This window comes from Capricornis sumatraensis, chromosome 3 (assembly GCF_032405125.1).
Source record: "Capricornis sumatraensis isolate serow.1 chromosome 3, serow.2, whole genome shotgun sequence".
NCBI lineage: Eukaryota > Metazoa > Chordata > Mammalia > Artiodactyla > Bovidae > Capricornis > Capricornis sumatraensis.
Window position 1 is genome coordinate 57959363 of NC_091071.1, and position 25638 is coordinate 57985000.

At 36.7% G+C, this 25638-nt stretch overlaps 1 protein-coding gene across 2 annotated transcripts in view; it reads left to right on the top strand.

The window, feature by feature from the left end:
- The window catches only part of NCKAP1 (NCK associated protein 1), a 110023-nt gene that overhangs the window by 13349 nt on the left and 71036 nt on the right, over window positions 1-25638 (top strand). Inside the window, exons 2-5 of one of the 2 annotated variants that reach the window (XM_068968829.1) lie at window positions 165-182; window positions 1225-1335; window positions 25169-25261; window positions 25419-25475. In XM_068968829.1, coding sequence (XP_068824930.1) covers window positions 165-182; window positions 1225-1335; window positions 25169-25261; window positions 25419-25475 — 279 coding nt within the window. The remainder of the gene's footprint in view (window positions 1-164; window positions 183-1224; window positions 1336-25168; window positions 25262-25418; window positions 25476-25638) is intronic. The other variant, XM_068968828.1, reaches the window with a different exon arrangement.

A 25638-nucleotide genomic window follows, 5' to 3' on the forward strand; every position in this document is an offset into this window, starting at 1 on the left:
CTTGCTACTTAGAATACCTTTAAAATTGTAGCACCATATAGTTTCCATCTTGTTTTGTTGTTCATAGTCTGCAGTGCATATGTTCTCTACTGAAACGTATGTCAGAGTTTGACAGTCATTGTTTACAAGTAATTTTCTCTCTTTTTATTACAATGCTTCCCCAGCAAGGACAAGTTTGGAAGGTTTGCAAAGCTTTTCACCTTCCCTTTGCCCGCTTGCCCGCTTTCAGATCAGTTTCATGTTTCATGACTTCTCTTTCTGCAATCCACAACATAGCTATAGTAAACAGTGAAAAAACATTAAATTACAGTATTGTATTTCCTCACACATAATAAATAACTTTTCAAAGGACATACCCTCTTTAAAATACAATGAAAAGAAGTTAAGTAGAAATGTTACCATTTTAGTAATTCACTAGGAAGCAGTTAATAATGTCACAGAATGAAACTGAACAGTATTGAAGATTATTCTGTATTGCTAATAGTTCAGGTAAAAAATTCTTTCTAATAATAATGCCTTACATTTGTACAATGCTTTACAGTTTAATACAGAGAATGCTGTACTGCTGATGTGGTCAAAATGTGAACATTTCCATTTGTTCTGTGCTTATGAGATACAGAATAGATGTAGATTTCATTGTTTGAAGTGCTGCTGGTATGATGGAGAACAATGTTGTAACTCAGATTTTCGGCAACACAAGTTAATACTATAAGGCCAGTTTTAGCGCCTTCCAGTTCTTTTGAACTAGGGCTCTTGTATTTTAAATGTTTAGATTGAATGAGGAGAACATTTTGGAAAAGACATTTAAATACAAGCTTTTATTATATAACACATAGAAACATTTCTAGTACTCTTATTGAATATTTAATTTTGTAATACTTTATTAGCTTCAGATGAATACAATCCTACCTCAAACCAAGAATTTTTTTTTCTTTTTCTTTTCTTTCTTTTTTTTTTTTTAGGTTTGAGCTTTTTCCTTCACTGCTGTTCTGCGCTAACTGCTTTGAAACTTTCCATGCATTTTTTTTCAGTAGAAGAACATCTCTGTACTGTCTCCCATTGCATATTTCAGCTGTGACAATCCCTGCACTTTGCCTATTCATTTTATCACCTGCTCACCAAAAACAAGTATCTCTAATTTCTGATTACAGATTTGCTGTTATTTCTTGGTTTTAGAAAAACGATGCATTTCACTTTTTTTTTTTTATTACTGTTGTTTTATAGGCTTGTGGAGACCCCAAGGCAAAACCATCCTACCTTATTGACAAAAACCTGGAATCTGCTGTGAAATTCATAGTCAGAAAATTCCCTGCTGTAGAAACTCGCAACAACAATGTAAGTCATTTAAATTTATATGTTACTTGATTTTAGCCATCTGTAGTGGAAGTAATGGTCATTACTTGAAGTAGCTCTTATTTATCTAATTCTTTGTATTTTGAGTATATAAACTATATACATTAAAGGCTTTTAGAGATAATATTCTTACCTCAGAAATTGGTGGAAAAAAAACATTGAACTACATTGCCATTTTATTACAGAAAAATAGGATCTTAATTTCTTACATATACTTATTCCCTTTCAAGTTGCAACAAAGAGTAAGGTAATAGATAATGTATATATTTTCAAATATTAGTATTTGCATGACTAGCTAGGGACGTTTTTCTTAATAGTCATAGGTAACTTTGTCTTGAAGTTAGAAAATGTCTCATAGAGCTTGTATTGTTTTTAATAATTAGCTGTTTAGCTTTAAAATGTGTTTCTTTTTATAATTGAGAAAAACTTGTTATATTAAATAAGATAACAAGCTGATGGTGTTAGGATGTTTATTATTCCATATTACATTTCCTCAGATGGTAAAATTTTTCATAGTATTATATTGAAAGATGGTAATGTTTAGAGTCTTCCCAATTCCTTCACATATCTTTTGGTAATTCTTTATAATAACTGCTATGAGTAACTAACTTTAGGAAATTAGGGTTATTTTTCACCTTACTGTGGTCTTTTCATTTAAATTTTGTTGACTTGGACTCTTTCTGCATGTCTTCTCTTTTTCCTTTTTTCTTTGGTGGCCTTATAATTCTTTTCTCTTCTCCTTAATGTACAAACTTAGTCTAGAAATTTCCTCTTACATATAATCTCCCTACTTTTATGAAGCTCTGCTTAAAAGATATTTTGCCATTTTTTGGTTTCTTTGAAATCATGTGTATGTTCATTGAAGATTTGTATTTAGGCTGTTATTCAACTTTCACTTAAAAATATTTTAATGTGAAGGAAAAACACCAGTCAGAACTAACAAAATAAGTCTGAAGTGCTTTTCAAATAATTTTTTAAAGTTTTTATTTTAAAAGTTTTGTTTTTTTGTGAATATAGGTTAATAGAAGTCTTTCTTTTGTTTCACAGAAGATTTTTTTTTATCATTGGTATATTAAGATATCACAGTTAGTTCCTGATTACATATGGGTAATTGAAAATGAACATGTCTTCAGAACACTATTATTGTGTGGAAAACTCTCTCTTCAATTGTTGATATTAGTTTGCTAACTCATATGAGAGATTATATACTCACTCTAAAAGAGATTTTATAATGAAATCTGTTTTACATTTAATTTTACATTTAATTTTATGCTTCTCTTTCTCATGGCTTATAAAATCTGTGACATGAGCTCTTCAGAGAATCTTTTCAATTTAGTTTATACATGTGTGTAAATTTCTGTATGAGAATAAGCATAGTTCCTTGATACGAGACCTTTTATTAGAAAATTAGCAAGATCTGATTAAACATATTTCATATCAGTAATTTTTTTGTTGAATAAATTGATAATCTTTGATTTGCTGGGCATGCTGTTTATAATAATACTAGGTTTTTGTTATTGTTGTTTGTTTTTTAATAGTTTATTTTTCAACTTTTATAGCACAAAATTGAGTTTTTAAATAACTATTCAGATATGATTCACATAGCATACAATTCACCTGTTTAAAATGTACAATTCAGTGGGTTTTAGTTCATCCACAGAGTTGTGTATCCCAGTGCCACAATCAATTTTAGATCATCTTCATCATCCCCACAAGAAACCCAAGACCCATTAGCAGTCACTCCTGCCAGTATCCCCACCACCCCAACTCTAGGCAGACGTGAATCTCCTTCTGTATGCTTGCCTGTCCTGTAGATTTTTTAGATAAAATAAATAATGTGTCTTTTTTGACTGGCTTCTTTCACTTAGTATAATGTTTCAAGGTTTAGCATGTATTCAGGTTGTAGCATATATCAGTACTTTTTATTGCCAAAAAATATTCCATTGTGTGGATATATCACCTTTTATTTATCCATTCATCAACTGATGGATGCTTGAGTTGTTTCTGCTTTTTGGCTATTATGGATACTACTACTATGAATGTTTATGTGAAAGTTATATGGACATATGTTTTTTATTTCTCTTGGAAATATATACCTAGGAGTAGAATTGCTGGGTCATGTAATAATTGTATGTTTAACCTATAAAATCAATTATACACCATTGTTAAATGTTGTCTCTGCTTGTAGAAGGTACTCTGGTTGTGTTGTTTGCAAAGTCTGAATTTTGTCATATGGCCTTTACAACTATTCTGTGTAATGCCATTCTGTTGTTTCTTTACATGCTAAAGTACTGTGTGTACTGTTTGTGAAGTTTTGTGATCTTAGTTTTGATTTGGGCCTGCTAAAATCCTCATGAGAAGTTCCTAGCGACTTTGGGTTAGGAAATGAGAAATGAGGGATTTCATCTTGTAATTTTTTAATTCTAGAGAAGTGGTTAATAGAAGTATAAGGACAGGGAATGACAGTATTGTCTGGGATGATGGGAGCTTACAGATTTCTGGCTAAATACACTGAAGAAATGGTATTGACATCACAGTTGGCCTTTTTCCCTTCTTATTCCTGGTCTTCAGGCCATTGTAGAGATATGTGCTATAGAGCATGCTTGTATTATCTCAGGGATCAAGGAGAATTACTGATTAGCAGTATTTCTGTTTTCATGCATGTTACACAAGCACCACTTGTCCCCAGTTTCAGAAAAGGCAGTCACAAAAAGATTGTTTCAGTGGAAAATTCAGCAAAATTTTTGCTTTCAAGTTTCTAAAATGATCCTTACAAAAAAGCCAGTCTTATTTTGCAGCGAAAAATTGATTTTTTTAAAAAAATTGTTTCTCAGGTATCTGCTCTTGTGCCAGCTCCCATACTTTTAAATCCAGTAGAAACTGGGAGCACATAGGTATCTCGTATACAGTGAAGGAGGGCAGTGCCAACTAATAGGACTGGTTCCTAACATGTAGTGATGATGTTGAATCTGTTGAGTCACTTTTACTGTCTTGTGTAGTTGTGACCAGTTGTAAATTTACAAATTCTACCCCACCCCCAATTTTGGACTTAGGGAGAGTCCATACCAAGGAATGTAATTTTTTTTTCCTGGATCATGGTGTTGAATTAAATGCCCTATATGCTTCAAAGCAGTCGATTAAATAAAATTCATATGAATAAAAGCCAGTTTTATTATAGCAGCTATTTAATTGACTGTCTAATATATGCCACACAGAATATATATGTGTGGAGAAGGACATGGCATCCCACTCCAATATTCTTGCCTGGAGAAGCTCATGGACAGAGGAGCCTGGAGAGACCATGGAGTCACAAAGAGTCGGAGACGACTTACAACTGAACAATATGTGTGAGGGGGGGTTTTCTTTTAAATTAAGATTTATTTATTTCTTTTTGGCTGAGCCAGGTCTTGGTTACTGTGAGTGCGCTTTCTGTAGTTGCTGCAAGCAGAGGCCACTCTCTAGTTGCAGCAGGCGGGCCTCTCACTCCGGTGATTTCTTTGTTGGTGGCGCATGGGCTCTGGGGCCAGCAGACTCAGTAGTTGTGGCGCATGGGCTTAGTTGCTCCTTGGCAGGTGGATTCTTCCCGGACCAGGGATCAAACCCATGTGCCCTTCATTGGCAGGCAGATTCATAACCACTGGACCACCAGGGAAGCCCCCGGCTAAATGTTTTAATAGGCTTTATAGATGTTCTTATTTAATTTAGATAAGGAAAACATTTCTGAGCTGAAAGGTTATTTGTCTGTACCATATCTTCCATTATTTTGAAAGTGTTACTGTCAAATGGATTTATGGTTTGTTTCTCATAGATTTCTTATGAACCTATAGAGGGAAATCTGTTACTTCCCTAGATGAAGAAAAGAGTAGAAACTCCTTATTTTATCAATAGGTAAAAGTTGTTTTGCCCAAGAAATTCTTAAAGCTAATGTTCAGGTGTATATTAAAACTTTTAAGAAATTTTTTTCTTAAACTTCTAAAAACTTAATCCCCCCTTTCTTCCTATGCTGTATTTACATCTAAAAGCTAGTTTAAAACCGTGAAAATATCTGGCTCAAAAGTATCATTAGGGAATTTTCTTATTTATTGTACATTAGTACAAAACTTTGGGTTTGATTCCCAAATTAAGGAGAAAATGATGTAAATTACTGTCTTATGTATGTTTAGTTAGGTCTTAACTCCCTAAGAATGAAGACATTATTAGTGATTGGGGTGGTACAATAATACAGGGATTCTGGACTTAGGTATAGGCCATTATTGAAATAATTTGAAGTTAAGTTTTCAAACTTAGAGGAATGTTTTGTGTTGTACTTACTGTTTATTTCCTTTTTCTTGGAGCATAGTATTACAAGATGCTATTATATGTAATAAACATTTTTAATTAAGTAGCTTACAAGGTCACTCAAGACAAGACAAAGCAACTCTAAAAATGTCATAATTTCATCACAGTTTGTTCAGAGGCACAATGTTAAAGTCTGTTTTTAGACACCATTTTATCCCTAGTGCTTGGCTCATGCGAGACACTAAATAATGATGAGTAAATGAACCTAATTGATAAGCTTTAACTTAGCTAGCTTTCATTTATTGAAATATTGTCTATAACTATGTCAAGATCCAAATTTACCAACACTTTTACTTTATGTTATTAGCTATAAAAATAATTGTACTTTTTAGTGGAGCCCTAGCTTCTTAAAAGCATAAATGTGTTTTGGGGGTGGGGTGGTGGTATTGAGGGTGGGTATGGGGAGGCTCTTGACACATGCACTGTGGTTTAGTCAGGAGTTAGAAGGAAAGGGTAAGGAAACTTGCTTGTTCCTAGTTGGTCTCTAAAATGGGCAGTACTTGTCTTGTCATGGCTTCCATCATGATGGTGCTATATTGGTTAAAAGGATGGACAACAAAATTTGAGTTTTGGTTTTACCACTCAGCAGACTTGTGTAATACATTGCTTTTGAAAAATGGAAGCTTTTATTTATATTACTTCTCTAACTTTTAGGTCTGCTTCATGAACTTTTTTTTCTAGCAGCTGTTTTCATGTAGATATTTCTAAATGACCTTTTTTTTCACTTCCTGCAGTGTATGTATGTAAGAAAACATTTTATACTTCCATGGCTTCATCTAAACAATATATTATCAACTAAGTAACATGCTAGATACTATACTATCTAGTAATATACTGTCTCTAGTTACACTTTGGACAGCTCCACAAGCTGAACATCACACTTTGTGTCCAGTGTTGAACACATGGTTATCCTCCATTCTGTGTCTTTTCTGTATTCTTTGTTTTGAATAATTACAATTCACTTGGCTACCTAAACCTAGAGACCTTCAGAAACCCCTCTAACTTTTACAAAATGTTAAACTGGTCGTTGAGGGTTACACACACACCCACACCCACACCCACACCTACACACACACACACCCACACCCACACACACCCCCCCCCCCACACACCCCCCCCCCCCCCCCCCCCCCCCGTCTCTCCTGTTACTCCCCTCCTTCCTTTCCTCCAGCCTCCACTAGGGGGAGCAAAACAAAAGTTATTTCTTTCTTTGTGGAACCTCATTCCTCTGTTCTCCACGCACCCATCTTTCAATCTCTGTTGATTTGGATGTAGTAGGCTAGCAAATAATACTTTGATTATAGAAGGAATCATCTTACAGTAAAAGTAATGTAACAGTTTTGATGATGTATACTTTTGTAAAGAAGTATGTGTATATTCTCATGGAAACTTAAAAGAAATACTTGATTTTGACTAAAATTCAAGAAATTTTAATACAATGAGAACTAACTTGTGTCTATATTCTTTTTTAAAAGTGTCATCAACATTCAATTAATATGTCTTCCACATGTAATAGTCTTTATTTCTAGTTTAAATAAGAAAGAAAATTAATAAAAGAATGAACCCCTCAATAGAAAAAACAAGTAAACCTTGCTTTGATATATTTAAAAAGAATTTGAAATAGGTCAAGTGCTGGCAGGAATTGCATCAGCACTAAAGACCTACCTAAACTGGCTTTCTTTTTTTACTTTTAATTTTTACCATGCTAACATGAATATATCATAATTAAATAGTCTGGAAGAATTTAGGATGAAATGTGAATGTATGTAATCCTAATCCACTCTTTCCTATCCTGCTCATATTTCTCAGGGGAACCTGTATTTTTAGTATATCTGGAGGTTACCTCCAGAACTATAAGAAATATGCTCATTCTTTTATATATTTATTTGCCAACTTTAGACAGCATCTGTTAATTCTTTGCTACAAAATATGAGGATTTAGCTCATTGTTTCCTCCCCTTCTCTATCCTCTCCCCTCTTCCTAATGTTTGATGGTTTTTTTTTTTTTTGGTTAATATTTTTGTTTCATTGGTTACTTCCTTTTTAAACTTTAAATAGTGTATTTCTCTATATTTATAACCATAACCTTGGTCATTTATACTTTCATGTTGCCAGAATTCCTAATGCTTTCCTTTGGTCCTGTAATCATACAGTGTTCTGAGATTAAATTATATGCTGATTGTAAAAGTTAAAATAATTGGCAAAGACCTGAATATTTGATTTGTATTTCTTCACTCCATTATCACACTTTGGACTTTCTTAGAAGTCCAAATAATATAATATTTTTATATTACATGTATTTATATATATATTTATTATCAAAATGAAATGGATTCTGTCTTCCAGAAATATTTCACAGTTATTTGTTCCATAGATAAATATTATGACTTTCCTGAATTAGTTTTCTTTACAGAATATTAAAATTTATCTAGTCTAAAATTCATGCCACCTTTCTGTAAGCTTTCCTTTTTTTCTGGAACCCACTCTCCTATAACCCTCTGTCTTCCAACTTTCCTCTGGACAATTTTCATAAGCCTGCTGCATAGCTTTCATCCCAGGATATATTTCTCTTTATTATCCCAAGTGTATTGGTTCTCACAAAGCCTTTGACTGTGTAGATCACAACAAACTGTGGAAAATTCTGAAAGAGATGGGAATACCAGACCACCTTACCTGCCTCCTGAGAAATCTGTGCGTAGGTCAAGAAACAACAGTTAGAACCGGACATGGAACAACAGACTGGTTCCAAATTAGGAAAGGAGTACGTCAAGGCTGATATTGTCACCCTGCTTATTTAACTTATATGCAGAATACATCATGAGAAATGCTGGGCTGGAGGAAGCAGAAGCTAGAAACAAGATTGCCGGGAGAAATATCAATAACCTCAGATATGCAGATGACACCACCCTTATGGCAGAAAGTGAAGAAGGACTAAAGAGCCTCTTGATGAAAGTGAAAGAGGAGAGTGAAAAAGTTGGCTTAAAACTCAACATTCAGAAAACGAAGATCATGGCATCCGGTCCCATCACGTCATAGCAAGTAGATAGGGAAACAGTGAAAACAGTGAGAGATTTTATTTTTGGGGGGCTCCAGAATCACTGCAGATGATGACTGCTGACACGAAATTAAAAGATGCTTACTCCTTGGAAGAAAAGCTATGACCAACCTAGACAGCATATTAAAAAGCGGAGACATTACTTTGCTGACAAAGGTCCATCTAGTCAAAGCTATGGTTTTTCCAGTGGTCATGTGTGGATGTGAGAGTTGGACTATAAAGAAAGCTGAGTCCTGAAGAATTGATGCTTTTGAACTGTGGTGTTGGAGAAGACTCTTGAGAGTCCCTTGGACTGTAAGGAGATCCAACCAGTCAGTCCTAAAGGCAGTCAGTCCTGAATATTCATTGGAAGGACCGATGCTGAAGCTGAAATTCCAAATATTTTGGCCACCTGATGCGAAGAACTGGCTCTTGAAAAAGACCCTGAATCTGGGAAAGATTGAAGGCAGGAGGAGATGGGGACGACAGAGGATGAGATGGTTGGATGGCATTACTGACTCGATGGACATGAGTTTGAGCAAGCTTCAGGAGTTGGTGATGAACAGGGAAGCCTGGCGTGCTGCAGTCCATGGGGTCTCAAAGAGTCAGAGATGACTGAGCAGCTGAACTGACTGACTGACTGAACTTTCACGCTGAATTTCATAGAGTTTGGGAATCCCCTGAAATTGTATACAGAGTTGATGTGTCAATGTATTTTTCAGGTTTTGTCATATTCCCAAGGGTGGTTCTTGTGATCCCAAAATACATATGTTTTAAAATCACCTTAGTTTGTGAGTCTTGTGCATTGTATGTTCTAATTATACTAAACTACAATAATAGTTTAATAATAATTATACTAACTACAAAAACTGCTGTCAGTTTTTCTGCAGGTAAAATGGCCAGTGAGCTTTGTCTTGGGGTTTCATAGCATAGTCCCCAAGGAGATGCATTCCTGCCATTTGCAATTATTTATTCATTTTCTTAAAATTTCCTAAAGTTATATCTTGCCAGTTTTTCAGCCATCTTCCAGATGTTGTTAACTTATCCCTTTGACTGCATTGATGATTATAATTTCCTTCATAACAGCAAAGTATGTTACCAAACCTAGTGGTATTGTTGATCTTTAGTTTTGTTTTTTTCATTTGAGTCATTTCTTTGAAGGGGCCTTTGGCCACTTTTAACCTGGTATCCTTTGAGTACCTTTGACATGGTATCTGATTATTGTTTTTCACGGCCAGTCCAGTTTTACCTTTTGTCAAATCAAGTTATTTGCCAAGCTCTAAAATCAAAGATAGCGAAAGGAACTATAAGCGAATAAATAACAGATGTTGCAAAATATTTGTTTTACTTTTGTTCTTCTTGGCACTCATCTTGGCTAATACTGTTTTAAATACATACCCTAATAGTCTTTGGCCAGGAATATATAGGATAGTATACTGTGTTAGCCCTCATTTTCCTCCTTGGGGAAATAGAGTATTTTTAAAGCAGTATTTTATTTGGGGAGAGTTATTTGTACACTTTGATGGCACAAATGGCCATTCTTTCTCTTGCCTCTAGCATTTTGTTATTTTTATTATCTAGAAAAATCTTTCTCTCCCATATTCTTTCACTAGGCTAATTTCTACTTGTCTTTCAGGTTTATCCTTAAATGTCACCATTTCAGAGAAGCTTTTTCTAACCCTTTCTAATTAGGTTAAGTACCACTTGTATGTGTTCCCATAGTTTTATTTATTTAAAACATTTACTGGGTGCCTTCTATGAGCTGAGTCCTATTCTGGGAGAGGGAATCCAGCAGCAAATAAATCACATCACTGGTCTTGGAAGTTATACTCTTCTGGACAGAGATCGATTAGAATAGGAACATATTGCCAGGTAGAGATGAGTTCTAAAAAGAAGGAAGAGGGATAATGCTGCTGCTGCTGCTGCTAAGTCACTTCAGTCGTGTCTGACTCTGTGCGACCCCATAGATGGCAGCCCACCAGCCTCCCCCATCCCTGGAATTCTCTAGGCAAGAATACTGGAGTAGGTTGCCATTTCCTTCTCCAGTGCATGAAAGTGAAAAGTCAAAGTGAAGTTGCTCAGTCGTGTCCGACTCGTAGCGACCCCATGGACTGTAGCCCACCAGGCTCCTCCATCCATGGGATTTTCCAGGCAAGAGGACTGGAGTGGGGTGCCATAGCCTGCTCCAGAGTGATAATGGGGTGATGCTAATTGACTTGAGCTGAGAAAGGCCTTAGTGAGGAGACAGCAGGGCGGAGATTTAAAGTTAGGAAGATGTGAGGTGAGCCAGGGAAGGAGCCTTCTGTGTTTAGGGAGCAGCAGTGGCAGAAGCTCAGGTGGGAGCATACCTGGCTTGTTCAGGGAAAGGGAGGTAGGCCAGAGTCCCCCCTGGGGAAGGAGCTGGGAGATAGTGGTAGGAGATAAGGACGATGGTTGAAGGGGTAGGCAGATCATAAAGGGCTTTCTCAAACATAGTAAGGACTTTGGTTAGTTACTCTTGAGTTGGGATGTTATTGTAGAGGAGTAATAGAGGAATAAAGTGATATACCTATGGTCACTGTGGTTGCTGGACTGAGAGAGATTCTGCAGAAAAAACAGGTAGAAACAGAGAAGCTGATTAGGCAATTTGTTGTCATTGAAAGAGCTGAGTGTGGCATGGCCTAGGGTGGTAAAGGTGAGAAATGTTCAGATTCTGGATGTTTTGAAGACAGAGCCTATAGTATTTGCTGATGCATTGGGTATGGGGTGTATAAAACAGTGAGAAATTTAAGATCCTAAGGTTTTTGGATTAGGAAATACCAAGATTTATTGGAATGAAGAAATAAGATTACTTAGGGTTAGATTATAGAAGGGATAGTACTCAGTAGCTCAGTATTAGATATGTTAAGTTTGAGAGACCTACTAGAAGTCTGAATGGAGATGTTGAGTAGCCAGCTATATATATAAGGTCCAGCTTAGGCAAGCATTAACCTGAGAATCAAGTTGAAGAGGCATTATTGAGAGAGAGGAAGAGTCGCATAATCACTGAGGAGAGTTGGGAGAGGGAATTGATGGTGAAAATGGCAAAATGTTGTAACTCATTTAGGGTTGGTGATAGTGAATTCCGGTTGAGATGGTGTCAGAGCATAGGTATTGGCTTTCTCCTATTGTGGGTTTTATCTGGCAAGTATGACAGAGGCAGAGAGTTACAAGGGAGTAATATAATGATGGGCTGGTTGATCTTAAGATGGATAAAAGGGGAGACTGAGCATGAGATGGTATGTTTTCAAGAAAGAGTAGTAGAGTGTGTAGGTAGGAGCTCCCTCTGAGTTCAAAGAATTGATGAAGGTAGGATATTAAGTACGCCACCTTCTTGAAAGCCCTTTATGATCTGCCTACCCTGCCTGGGCTTTCCTTGTGGCTCAGTTGGTAAAACATCTGCCTGCAATGTGGGAGACCTGGGTTCAATCCCTGGGTTGGGAAGGTCCCCTGGAGAAGGGAAAGGCTATCCACTCCAGTATTCTGGCCTAGAGAATTCCATGGACTGTATAGTCCATGGGGTCACAAAGAGTCAGACACGACTCAGTGACTTTCACTTTCAGGGTATTAAGTGGGTATTAGGGTGGTATTAGAAAGTGGGTATTAAAAGATCAGGTATCAAGTGGGAACTATTCTCCCATTGATGCCACTTCACCTTTAACTCCAAATCTCCCAAGAACATCAGATGTCCAAAAAGGTCAGAAAGAGTGCAAGACAGCTTAAGCATCAACTTTATTCCTCTTTACAGGCCTCCTGATTGAGGCAGTCTAATCATGAGCCTCCACTCTCTGTCATCATGTAATCAAGTAACAAAAATAATCCTTGAGTGTATGGCCCTCCTTTAATTTTCTCCATCTTGCTCATCATCTTTACTACCCTTTGAAGCTCTGACCTTTCTTGTTGTAGTCTTTCTCATAGCATTTTGTGTAGGGGTTGTTTTTTCCTTTGAACTTCTTTTACATTATTACAAGTTGATGAGGGTCTCTGTCTTGAAGGGAAAATGGGAATTAATCATCACAAATTTTCACCAGCTTTGAACCTTGCACCTGTAAGTTAGTTGTGGTGTAACCAGATTTTAAAACTGTATATACCTTAAGAAAAGGAAGAGTTACCTGTATACCTACATAAATATTCCTCACTAGATTGTATGTTCATTTAGGGCCAGGGTCAGCATTTTATTCATAGCTTTATCCCCAGCTCCTCCAACAGTGTCTGACAATATAATATCAGGTTGGGGTATTTGTTGAATAAATATATAGTATATAATTATAGTAACTTGACTCTTACCTAGAGGTTACTTTTCTTATCACATGCCTCTCTTGAGTTCACTTGAGAACTCAGAAGGAAGCAATACCACTTCTAGGAGTCTGCTCAAGAAAAATGAAAGTACTTTACATGTCCACACGTGGCTATGTTTATAGCAGCATTCATAGTTCAAAATAGCTTAAAAATGAAAGTAATTCAAATGCCCATCAATTGATGAATAAACTAAATTGGTATATGCATTTAATGGATCACTATTTAGCAATTAAAAGGAACAAGCTACCAGCACATGTTATAGCATGGATGAACTGCAGAAACATTAGGCTAAATGAAAGAAGCTGGTTGTAAAAAGCTTATGTATTATTTCATTTTATAGGGTATGTCTGGAAAAAGCAAATTTATTGAGGCAGAAAGCAGATCAGTATTAGGACTGGAGGCGAGAATGGTATTAACTGTAAACGGGCACAAGAGAACTTTTTGGGATAATGTAAATGTTCTAAAACTGGGTAGGGTTGGTGGTTGTACAACTCTTATGAATTTACTACAATTATTTAATTTTCAGTTATTTAGTTGATAGATGAATTTATGATATATAAATTATACCTCAGTAAACCTGTTAAAAAAATTATTTTGAGTAACCAGAAATAGTAGTTTATGAAGAGTGAAGTTTATTCAGAAATAAGCTTATTGGTTCTCCATGTGCCCAAGCTTGTTGAGTTTACCTAGGTAAAATTGTAAAAAATATATTTTCCAAAGCATTGATGTTAAAAAATACTTTGATCAGGAGCAAATGATAATTGATAGGAAAAGAAATAAAAACTTTAAAAAGTGAAAAGTATGGCTGGCAAGGACTCCCTAATTTTGTCATGCTACCTTGCACATGTCAATAGCACATGAGGCCGTCTTGACATAAACAGTGGAGTATAATTATCAGTTTCAATTATGACATCTAACAAATAAGAAAAGCCTAACTTACTTCTCTATACCTAGGTTATGAAAAGAAGCTAATCACATATTTGAAAAACTTTTAAAGAATATTACTAAAATTGAGTGTAAAGGGATTAACTTCATTTACATTTTCATTCATAATGGAAAATGGTGCCTTTAAAATAGGAAAGAATAGAGATCTCTCCAAGAAAATTAGAGATACCAAGGGAACATTTCATGCGGAGATGGGCTCGATGGACCTAACAGAAGCAGAAGAATTAAGAAGAGGTGGCAAGAATATACAGAAGAACTATACAAAAAAGATCTTCACGACCCAGATAATCATGATGGTGTGATCACTCACCTAGAGCCAGACATCCTGGAATGTGAAGTCAGGTGGGCCTTAGAAAGCATCACTACAAACAAAGCTAGTGGAGGTGATGGCATTCCAGTTGAGCTATTTCAAATCCTGAAAGATGATGCTGTGAAAGTGCTGTACTCAGTATGCCAGCAAATTTGGAAAACTCAACAGTGGCCACAGGACTGCAAAAGGTCAGTTTTCATTCCAATCCCAAAGAATGCTCAAACTACCGCACAGTTCAGTCAGTTAGTTCAGTCGCTCAGTCGTGTCCGACTCTTTGCGACTCCACGAATCGCAGCACGCCAGGCCTCCCTGTCCATCACCATCTCCCGGAATTCACTCAGACTCACGTCCATCGAGTCCGTGATGCCATCCAGCCATCACAGTGGCACTCATCTCACATGCTAGTAAAGTAATGCTCAAAATTCTCCAAGCCATGCTTCAGCAATACGTGAACCGTGAACTTCCTGATGTTCAAGCTGGTTTTAGAAAAGGCAGAGAAACCAGAGATCAAATTGCCAACATCTGCTGGATCATCAAAAAAGCAAGAGAGTTCCAGAAAAACATCTATTTCTGCCTTATTGACTATGCCAAAGCCTTTGACTATGTGGATCTCAATAAACTGGAAAATTCTGAAAGAGATGGAAATCCCAGACCACCTAACCTGCCTCTTGAGAAACCTATATGCAGGTCAGGAAGCAACAGTTAGAACTGGACATGGAACAACAGACTGGTTCCAAATAGGAAAAGGAGTACGTCAAGGCTGTATATTGTCACCCTGCTTATTTAACTTCTATGCAGAGTACATCATGAGAAACGCTGGGCTGGAGGAAGCACAAGCTGGAATGAAGATTGCCGGGAGAAATATCAAAACCTCAGATATGCAGATGACACCACCCTTATGGCAAAAAGTGAAGAAGAACTAAAGGGCCTCTTGATGAAAGTGAAAGAGGAGCGTGAAAAAGTTGGCTTAAAGCTCAACATTCAGAAAACGAATATCATGGCATCTGGTCCCATCACTTCATGGTAATTAGACGGGGAAACAGTGTCAGAGTTTATTTTTTTGGGCTCCAAAATCACTGCAGATGCTGATTGCAGCCATGAAATTAAAAGACACTTACTCCTTGGAAGGAAAGTTATGACCAAGCTAGACAGCATATTAAAAAGCAGAGACATTACCTGTCAACAAAGGTCCGTCTAGTCAAGGCTATGGTTTTTCCTGTGGTCATGTATGGATGTGAGAGTTGGACTATAAAGAGGGCTGAGCGCAGAAGAATTGATGCTTTTGAACTGGGTGTTGGAGAAGACTCTTGAGAGTCCCTTGGACTGCAAGGAGATCCAACCAGTCCATCCTAAAGGAGATCAGTCCTGGGTGTTCTTTGGAAGAACTGATGTTAAAACTGAAACTCCAATACTTTGGCCAATACTGATGCGAAGAGCTGACTCATTTGAAAAGACCCTGATGTTGGGAAAGATTGAAGGCAGGAGGAGAAGGGGACGACAGAGAATGAGATGGTTGGATGGCATCACCAACTCAATAGACACGAGTTTGGGTAAACTCCAGGAGTTGGTGATGGACAGGGAGGCCTGGCGTGCTGTGGTTCATGGGGTTGCAAAGAGTTGGACACGATTGGGCAGCTGAACTGAAGTGAATTGTATTGTCCTTAACACAGTGTGATATCTTTTATAAAGATGTTAGATCTGACTGACCACACTATACTGGGGTATATAATTAGTGCTTTTCTAATGCTTAAAATTAGTTTCATCAGTTTGCATTAGTTCAGCCATCTTGTAACCAGAAATCTTAGATTTCTAAGATTTTTCCTGGTGCAAGTTATCATGCCCAGGTAGTGAAATAAAGACTATTTTAATTTCTCTATTAAACTTTATATTAATCTTGTTTCCCTACCTAGTGCTGTATAACAGACCACCTGAAATCTTAATAGACTTAAAACAGCAACAACTTATTTCTTATTCTGAGTTTGGTCAGGCAGTTCTTCTGCAGGTCTCAGCAGTCTTAGGTCACAACTGCATTCATCTGGTGGGTGGCTGAGGCATGGGGCCTGTTGGGATAGCATCATGTTGAACCTCTCTTTCTGTGGGATATGATATCTCAAGCTTGCTCATACATGACACTTCAGGACAGTGTCCTAAAAAAGAACAAAATATGAAGCTATAATGCTTTGTAAGTTATAAGAGTATCATTTTCCGTTTTCCACTGGTCAAAGCAAGTCTCAAGGCTCCCTGAGATGGTAAGGGTGGGAAAATAGACCCATGATGAGAGGAACAGTAAAGTTCTATTGCAAAGAGGCATGGATACAACCTTTAAGTTTTTTGGTGTTTCTGTTCTTTAAAAAACACAACTCTGCTTTTCAGAATTGAACAGATGCCAATATAAACTTGAAAAACATTGCTTTAATGTATAAAATGAACAGATTGAATTAGAGCTCTTAGAAGTTCAATCTGTGAGATTGATGAAACTACAATTAAATAGAAGTAGTTTTTGAGAGAAAATAGCATTAGCTTTACTTATTCCTATACTCCTTTTGTCATTGTATGGCAACTTGAATTTTGAAGTGTATTGAAGAGGTATGTGGAACTTTGAAATTTGATTACTATATTAACATATTACTCTTTTGTGGTCTGTTTCTCTATCTGGAAAATGATAAGAATGTGCCTTGATTGGGAAGATGACAAAAACTCTGGAGATAGATGAGGGTGATGGCTGCACAACAATGCAAATGTATTTGTAAGTGTGAACTACACACTTATCAGATATGACCTTAGTGATATGTTTCATGCTGTGTTTTACCATAATTTAAAAAATGAACCTTAAAAAGCAGTTATGAAGATTGTTTAGTAACAAATATTAAACACTCAATGATGCATTTTTACTAGGTGTTAGGAAAACTTTCCCTAGAATTTACTACTACCTTTTGCTCAGAAAAATGCATTTCTGAAATAGTGAATGCCAGTAGAATTATTTGTATATGATAAAAGGAAAGTTTGATAAGGTCCCATGAACCTTTTTAAGAAACGACTAATCTTGGTGTTAATTTGGATTTTCATGTACTCTTAGGAGATTAGTTATATTTGATATGAGTATGTAATCCTCTCTAGATGTTTCTCATTTTTTATCCTGTAAGGACATAATGAAGCATTTTACCCAAGAGATTTATTCAGGGGATTAAATCACCACTCTGTATTGGGATACATAAACTCATGGGATGTGAATTGATACCTGATATTGCGTTCATTTATAATTAGCAGAGCAGTGTAAAAATTGATTTTTTTTTATTTTTCTGTTGAGAAACTTGATCGTTTATTTATTTATTTAAAGGATATCTGCTGTGTTCTAATATTCTAGACCTTGGAGATAACAACATGAAATAAAACAAACCTTGCCTCTGTGGAAAAGGTCAGTTTTCATTCCAATCCCAAAGAAAGGCAGTGCCAAAGAATGCTCAAACTACCTCACAATTGCACTCATCTCACACGCTAGTAAAGTAATGCTCAAAGTTCTCCAAGCCAGGCTTCAGCAATACGTGAACCGTGAACTTCCTGATATTCAAGCTGGTTTTAGAAAAGGCAGAGGAACCAGAGATCAAATTGCCAACATCCGCTGGATCATGGAAAAAGGAAGAGAGTTCCAGAAAACCATCTATTTCTGCTTTATTGACTATGCCAAAGCCTTTGACTGTGTGGATCACAATAAACTGTGGAAAATTCTGAAAGAGATGGGAATACCAGACCACCTAACCTGCCTCTTGAGAAATCTGTGTGCAGTTCAGAAAGCAACAGTTAGAACTGGACATGGAACAACAGACTGGTTCCAAATCGGAAAAGGAGTACGTCAAGGCTGTATATTGTCACCCTGCTTATTTAACTTCTATGCAGAGTACATCATGAGAAACGCTGGACTGGAAAAAACACAAGCTGGAATCAAGATTGCCAGGAGAAATATCAATAACCTCAGATATGCAGATGACACCACCCTTATGGCAGAAAGTGAGGAAAGTGAAAGTGGAGAGTGAAAAAGTTGGCTTAAAGCTCAACATTCAGAAAACGAAGATCATGGCATCTGGTTGCATCACTTCATGGGAAATAGATGGGGAAACAGTGGAAACAGTGTCAGACTTTATTTTTGGGGGCTCCCAAATCACTGCAGATGGTGACTGCAGCCATGAAATTAAAAGACACTTACTCCTTGGAAGAAAATTTATGACCAACCTAGATAGCATATTCCAAAGCAGAGACATTACTTTGCCAACAAAGGTCCGTCTAGTCAAGGCTATGGTTTTTCCTGTGGTCATGTATGGATGTGAGAGTTGGACTGTGAAGAAGGCTGAGCGCCAAAGAATTGATGCTTTTGAACTGTGGTGTTGGAGAAGACTCTTGAGAGTCCCTTGGACTGCAAGGAGATCCAACCAGTCCATTCTGAAGGAGATCAGCCTTGGGATTTCTTTGGAAGGAATGATGTTAAAGCTGAAACTCCAGTACTTTGGCCACCTCATGCAAAGAGTTGACTCATTGGAAAAGAGTCTGATGCTGGGAGGGATTGGGGGCAGGAGGAGAAGGGGACCACTGAGGATGAGATGGCTGGATGGCATCACTGGCTCGATGGACGTGAGTCTGAGTAAACTCTGGGAGTTGGTGATGGACAGGGAGGCCTGGCGTGCTGTGATTAATGGGGTCGCAAAGAGTCGGACACGACTGAGCAACTGATCTGAACTGAACTGCCTCTGTGAAATTTCATTTCAAGTTGGGATGTGAGACAACAAACAACTAAAGTGAATAAATAGGTACTTTTATTTGGAGATAAGTAGTAGGAAGAAATAGAGAGCAGAATAAGGAATTAAGAGAGTAACGTGGGTGAGAAGATTATCTTAGATAAGTGCTCAACAATGGCTTCTCTGAAGTGAAAGACTGAGCTATGAGAAGAAGTGAAGAACATTCCAGACATAGTAAAGAGCAAGTGCAAAGGCTGTGGGGTGGGGCCGGCCTTGGTGAATTTATTTGATGAGCACAGCATGCAGAATGGTATGACAGCTACTGAGAGAAGCTGGAGGAGTATGAGGGGAGATGAAGTTGTGGAGACAGGCAGGGGTCCTATTTAGATTTTATTGAGACATTGGTAAGGACTTTGTATTTTAAGTGTGATGAGAAACTATTAGAATTTTTTTCAGCCCTTTATTTGAAATAATATTAGATTTGAACAAAAATAATATAATGAATTCACGTTATACTTTTTACCCATTGTTAGTATCTTGTATCCTCTGTTCAGTTGCTATGTCACGTCCAGCTCTTTGCGACCCCATAGACCCCATTAGTTGCTCAAACTAATGTCCATTGAGTCGGTGGTGCCATCCAAACATCTCGTCCTCTGTCATCCCCTTCTCCTTCATTGGGATCATCTCTTCAGGGTAGTGTGTTACCTTGAAATGTCCACTCTCCTGTTGCTATGTGGAGAACACTGAAGAGGCAAGAGCAGAATACAGAGACTAGTTAGGAGGCTGCTATGCTATGAGCGTTGATTACAGAGTGGTGGCAGGACAATTCCTTAAAAGAGGTTTACGCAAATAGTCTCTCTGCACTCTTACTTTAAAAAAACCTGGTTTAGAATATCTACTAAGAAATTGAACAAAGCCTTCCCTAAACCAAACTTCTGTACTTAGTTGTTTTTTTTAAAGGAACAAAGTACTAGTATATTTTAGGTCAGGAAAAGTTACTTATTATGCATAAGCAGTTTCGATGATGAAAGAATAACTGACAGGTGAATAAAGGACTTGAGTCACTTTCCTTTATATTGAAAGCCTGTGACTTAGCTCTCTTTGTCATTGGTTCCTTATCGCAATTTGCTAGTATCTTTTCTCTGAAAGAATGAAAGCTAGTAAATACTAAACTTCAGTCAGGTTTTAAAAAATATTTATTTATGGCTGCACTGGGTCTTCGTCATGGTGCACAGGCCTCTTCTTTCAGGGCTTCTCTTGTAGCAGGGCACCGGCTCTGGGAGCGTGGGCCTTTGTTGGTCTGTGGCATGTGGAATCTTGGCAGGCCAGGGATCGACTTGCATTGGCAGGTAGATTCTGCACCACCAGGGGAGTCCCTCAATCAGTTTTTAAGATACTTACATTTTGTGTAGAAAATGCTTTTTCATTGTACAAAGATTAATTACCAGTATTTTTCATTGAAGAGATATGATCTTATTTTGTGATCTGCATGGCTGTTTATCCTGTTTATTTTGTTTTTACTTTGAATTTTAAGAATAATGGTCCGCAGTTAAAACCTTTAATGAAAGCACTGTACAGATATTTTGGTAATACATTTAACCCATGTATCCATGATATGCTTTTAAAGTGTTAGCAAATAGAATCTTACCTTCTCAAAATTGTACTTTTCTATGGTCTAATACTGATTATATTCTTAAACCATTTCCTACTTTTTATTTAGTATGAAATAATGAGATGGGAGGTAGAGGACTTGTTCTGGATGTTGAACCTAGAAGTTAAATACTTTTTGGAAGTGTCTGCTCTCTTTCACTTTAAAAACGAAAATGGAGTATTTTTTTCAGTTGAAGCCCAAGAGTTGTAGATACTTTCATTCTTTGTTGTTATAGTTGAATTTTCACACAGAACTTTATGGAATTTATTTTCGTTAAATAGGGAACATAATTGTAACTTTTTATAGAGATGTTGAGAGGATCGTGTAAAATACTTGCACATTTTTTGGAACACTACCTGCAAAAGAGAGCATGCTCAGTTAATATCAGCTCTTATTAGGATACTCTGAGTAGTATTGAGATTATCTTAAATAGTTTTATTTTTTGCTCATTTTGAAGAAGTGATCTGTGAGTGTCTTCTGTTATTCACTTAATAATTAATGAGCAGCTTCTGGGTGCCCTGTACATTGTGTTGGCTAAACTGCCCACATCAGCTCCCATTTTAATGTTGAGGGTATTAGACTGTGAGAGGTTAAGTTATTTAGCCATGATTTCACAATAAGAGGTGGGCTGGTTAGTGTTAACTTACTAAAACGTTATCTGACACTGCCATATAAGGTCTTTTTCTTTTTAATTTTAGGTTTATTTTTTTAATTGAAGGATAATTGCTTTATAGAATTGTGTTGGTTTCTGCCAAACAGCAACCTGAATCAGCCATGGGTATACATATATCCCCTCCCTCTTGAACCTCATTTCTACCTCTCTCTGCATCCCACCCTTCTAGGTTGATGCAGAGGCCTGCTTTGAGTTCCCTGAGTTATATAGCGAATAAAGGTCTTTTCAGTTTGTCCTAATCACTCATTTGATAGATGTTTATATGGATATTTTTGTGCAGAGCTGTATGATACAGGCTGTGGAGTTTTGTACACTGCCTCATGGTGCTGGAGAGAACTATGATACAAGGTAGACAGTGATAATTATTAGAAACTGTACACATTTAGAAGAGGGAGGTGTTATTTGCATCAAGGGAAGCAGTTCAATCAGGGATGGTTTCCTGAAAGTGAGGTTAACATTTAAATTGAGTAGTTTAGGAGTAGTGAGATTTGGACATGTATAAGTAGTGGAATTTGGACATATCCATAGAGGAAGCAGTAGAGAAAATGTGAGACGTTTATATACAATAGTGGAAAGTTTGTTTTAGCTACTTAGTGTAGTCTGTGAATGGATGTAGGAGAAATTTAGATTGGAAGGTATGTTTAGACAAAGGGATGTAGAGCTTTAAAAACTTGACTAATTATTTTGAATTCATATATAATTAGTTCAGTAAATTTGTTTTAACCAGTGTAGAGGCTTTGTTGATGTTGTTTAGTCGCTAAGTCATGTCCGACTCTTTGCGACCCATCAACTGCACCATGCCGAGCTTCCTTGTCCTTCAGAATCTCTCAGAGTTTGCTCAGACTCATGTCTGTTGCATCAGTGATGCCACCCAACCATCTCATCTTCTGTCGCCCCTTTCTTCTCCTTTCAATCTTTCCCAGTGTCAGGGTCTTTTCCAATGAGTTGGCTCATTGCATCAGATGGCCAAAGTATTGGAGTTTCAACTTCAGCATCAGTCCTTCCAATGAATATTCAGGGTTGATTTCCTTTAGGATTGACTGGTTTGATCTCCTTGCAGTCCAAGGACTCTCAAGAATTTTCTCCAGCACCACAATTGGAAAACAATCAATTCTTCAGTACTCAGCCCTTATTAATGGTCCACCTCTCATGCCCATTCATGAGACATACATTGGCCCATAGCTTTGACTATACGGACCATTGTCAGACTACTAGAAAAACCATAGCTTTGACTATATGGACCTTTGTCAGCAACGTGATGTCTTTACTTTTTAATACTCTGCCTAAGCTTGTCATAGCTTTCCTTTCGAGAAGCAAGCATCTTTTAATTTCATGGCTGCAGTCACCATCTGCAGTGATTTTGGAGTGCAAGGAGAGAAATTCTGTCACTGTTTCTACCTTTTCCCCTTATATTTGCCATGAAATGATGGCACTGAGTGCCAGGATCTTAGCTTTTTGAATGTTGAGTTTTAAGCCAGCTTTTCACTCTCCTCTTTCTCCCTCATCAAGAGGCTCTTTAGTTCTTCTCTTTCTGCCATTAGAGTAAGTATCATCTGCATAGCTGAGGTTGTTGGTATTTCCCCCATAATCTTGATTTCAGTTTGTGATTCATCCAGCCTGGCATTTTGCATGATGTACTCTGCATGTAAGTTAAATAAGCAGGGTGACAATATACAGTAGAGGCTAGTTATATACAATTTGGGGGAAATAAATTGTAATGAGAAATTGAGACCATGATGAGATTTTACTGTTAAAAAAGAAGATGGGGGTGGGGATGAAACCTCCCCACCCCCATGTGAAATGGTAGGAAGAACACTTTATTAGGACTATGGGTATGAAATTTTAATCCTGGCCCATTCATATTAACTAGGTATATAACTTTGGGGAAGACTCTTTTAAGTTCTGTGGGCATTAGCTTCTCAATATGCAAAATGAGAATTTGTATAAAAGGTCATTAGAGCCCATAATAAGATGGTAATCTGTCATTTTTTGTTCAAACTAGACACTGAAATTGAAAGGAGGCACTATAAATATAAACCCAGTAGCAACCAAGTTATATTTTTGCTTTTTATCCTATTAGGAGTTTACTTTCACCTGTTACACTTCAAAATTAAAATTTAAAGTACTGAAAAGCAGGGAAAAGGATTGATATCAATTATAAATGTTAAATGTTGTTGAACAAGGTAAAGGAAGTATCATCTGAGGGAATAGAATCATTTTAAAATAAGTATCTGCTTGATGTTGTGAGTGGTAATGATTAAAAGTGTGCATATAAATATAGAATTGTTTTGAAACAGCATGTTCAAAATAAAGTCAACTAGTGACACAGATAAAGCTAGAACAGTTACACCACTGTAAGTATATACCTCAGTTTGCCTGGCTTTAAGGGGAAGTAGAGTATAACGCAGTATAAACTTTGTTTATACATTTTAAAAAATGTCCTCAGGGACTGCAGTATTTAGGGTTCTATATAGTAGTTGAGTCTACCAGAATGCTGTGCTTGCTACTCTAAATAGCCTTTCAATAGGTATATTTTTAATCCTTTGATGTTACGCTTACTATTAAGAATTTTCTGACTTATCAAATGTGTAGAGGCACCCCTTCCCCTAACTCTCCTGTGTTAGGTGTCAGTAAGAACTGCTGCTGCTGCTGCTAAGTCGCTTCAGTCATGTCCGACTCTGTGAGACGCCATAGACGGCAGCCCACTAAGCTCCTCTGTCCCTGGGATTCTCCAGGCAAGAATACTGGAGTGGGTTGCCATTTCCTTCTCCAGTGCATGAAAGTGCATAAGATGCATAAGAACTGCAGGAGGGTCTTAAAACTGGATAGCAAGTTTGATATTTTGAACCATTTTCTCATATTTTCTAGTTTTCGCATGTCCCAGGTAAATTACATTTAACATGCATTCAGATCACCTGGGTATATTGTTAAATGGCAGATTCTGATTTGGGGTGAGCCTGAGATCCTCCTCTTGTAACAAGTTTCTAAATGATGTGGACATTTCTATTCTGTAGGCTACATTCAGAATATCAGATAGTTCTAGATGATTTTGTTGACGTTTGGCAGATTTATGGTTTACTGCTTCATGTCCGATATGGCTGAGTTCTGTCAGAAGTTTTATTAATAGTTGTTTTAAAAGAAAACTTAGGACTTCTGTAAATTTAATAATACAGTTGATTGAAATAATGTTTGTCTTTTGTATTCACATTTCCCTCTTCATATGTTTATGCGTCTTAACTCTAGTTTTGCTTCTTTCTCATTTCTTTTTTTGTTGTTGTGATTTTTGCTTTTCTTTAATGTATTACTGTGTTTTGTGGATCTGGTCAGGGGACCGTTACTGTATTTTATGTTTGTATCTACATTTTATTTTGCATGCGTAACGTGGCTTTGCCTGGATGTTCTTTTTGGTAAGTTCCAAATTTATAAAGCATATTGTTTCTGTAGTGTAAGTTATAATATTTTTCACCTTCTTTTCTCCCACTTTTAGTAATGTGATCATGCTCATGAGTTGCTTTTAGTTTTCTTTTAAGAGTTCATTTGATAGTTATTTTTTTCCTAACACTTTCCAGTTTTCCTTAATAGTAGTGCAGTTTGGTACTAATCTGCTTTGATTCGTTTTATAGCCTCACACTGTAAGTTGCTGGTCACTATTTAGAAGTTGCTGTTTCAAGTATTTTGGTTTTTTAAAAGAGCTGTAATCATCTAGAAATATTATTCTAAAAGCTTGTGCTTTCATATAGCAATCATAAAAGAAGATAGTTTGTATTAAACATAATAATTTTGTTCACAGTAAACAGTGCATTCTAATTTTGTTTTCACAGCAACAGCTTGCACAACTGCAGAAAGAAAAATCAGAGATTCTGAAAAATCTGGCATTATATTACTTCACATTTGTAGATGTTATGGAATTTAAGGTATGTATTTTAATACATACAGTTTAACATTTCAGAGATAAATTGATATTTGTTAATTGTATAAATTGTTCTGTCACTTGTGGATAATAAAGTATGTGTTTTCTGAATTTAGTAGTAGTCATATAAGTAAAAGATTAAAATAAACTTTTGTTTTCAGGACCATGTTTGTGAATTGCTGAATACTATTGATGTTTGCCAAGTCTTCTTTGACATTGTACGTATAATTTTCAGAAAATTTTCTAATTCTTCTCTCTGTTTCTAGTAGTAGAACTAAGGGGATCAAATGCTTTTCTTTAGAGATAATTTATATGATTAGTATATAAAATTTCAGCATTGAATTTGGCTTTATTTTTTAAGGTAAGGAATTATACTGTATC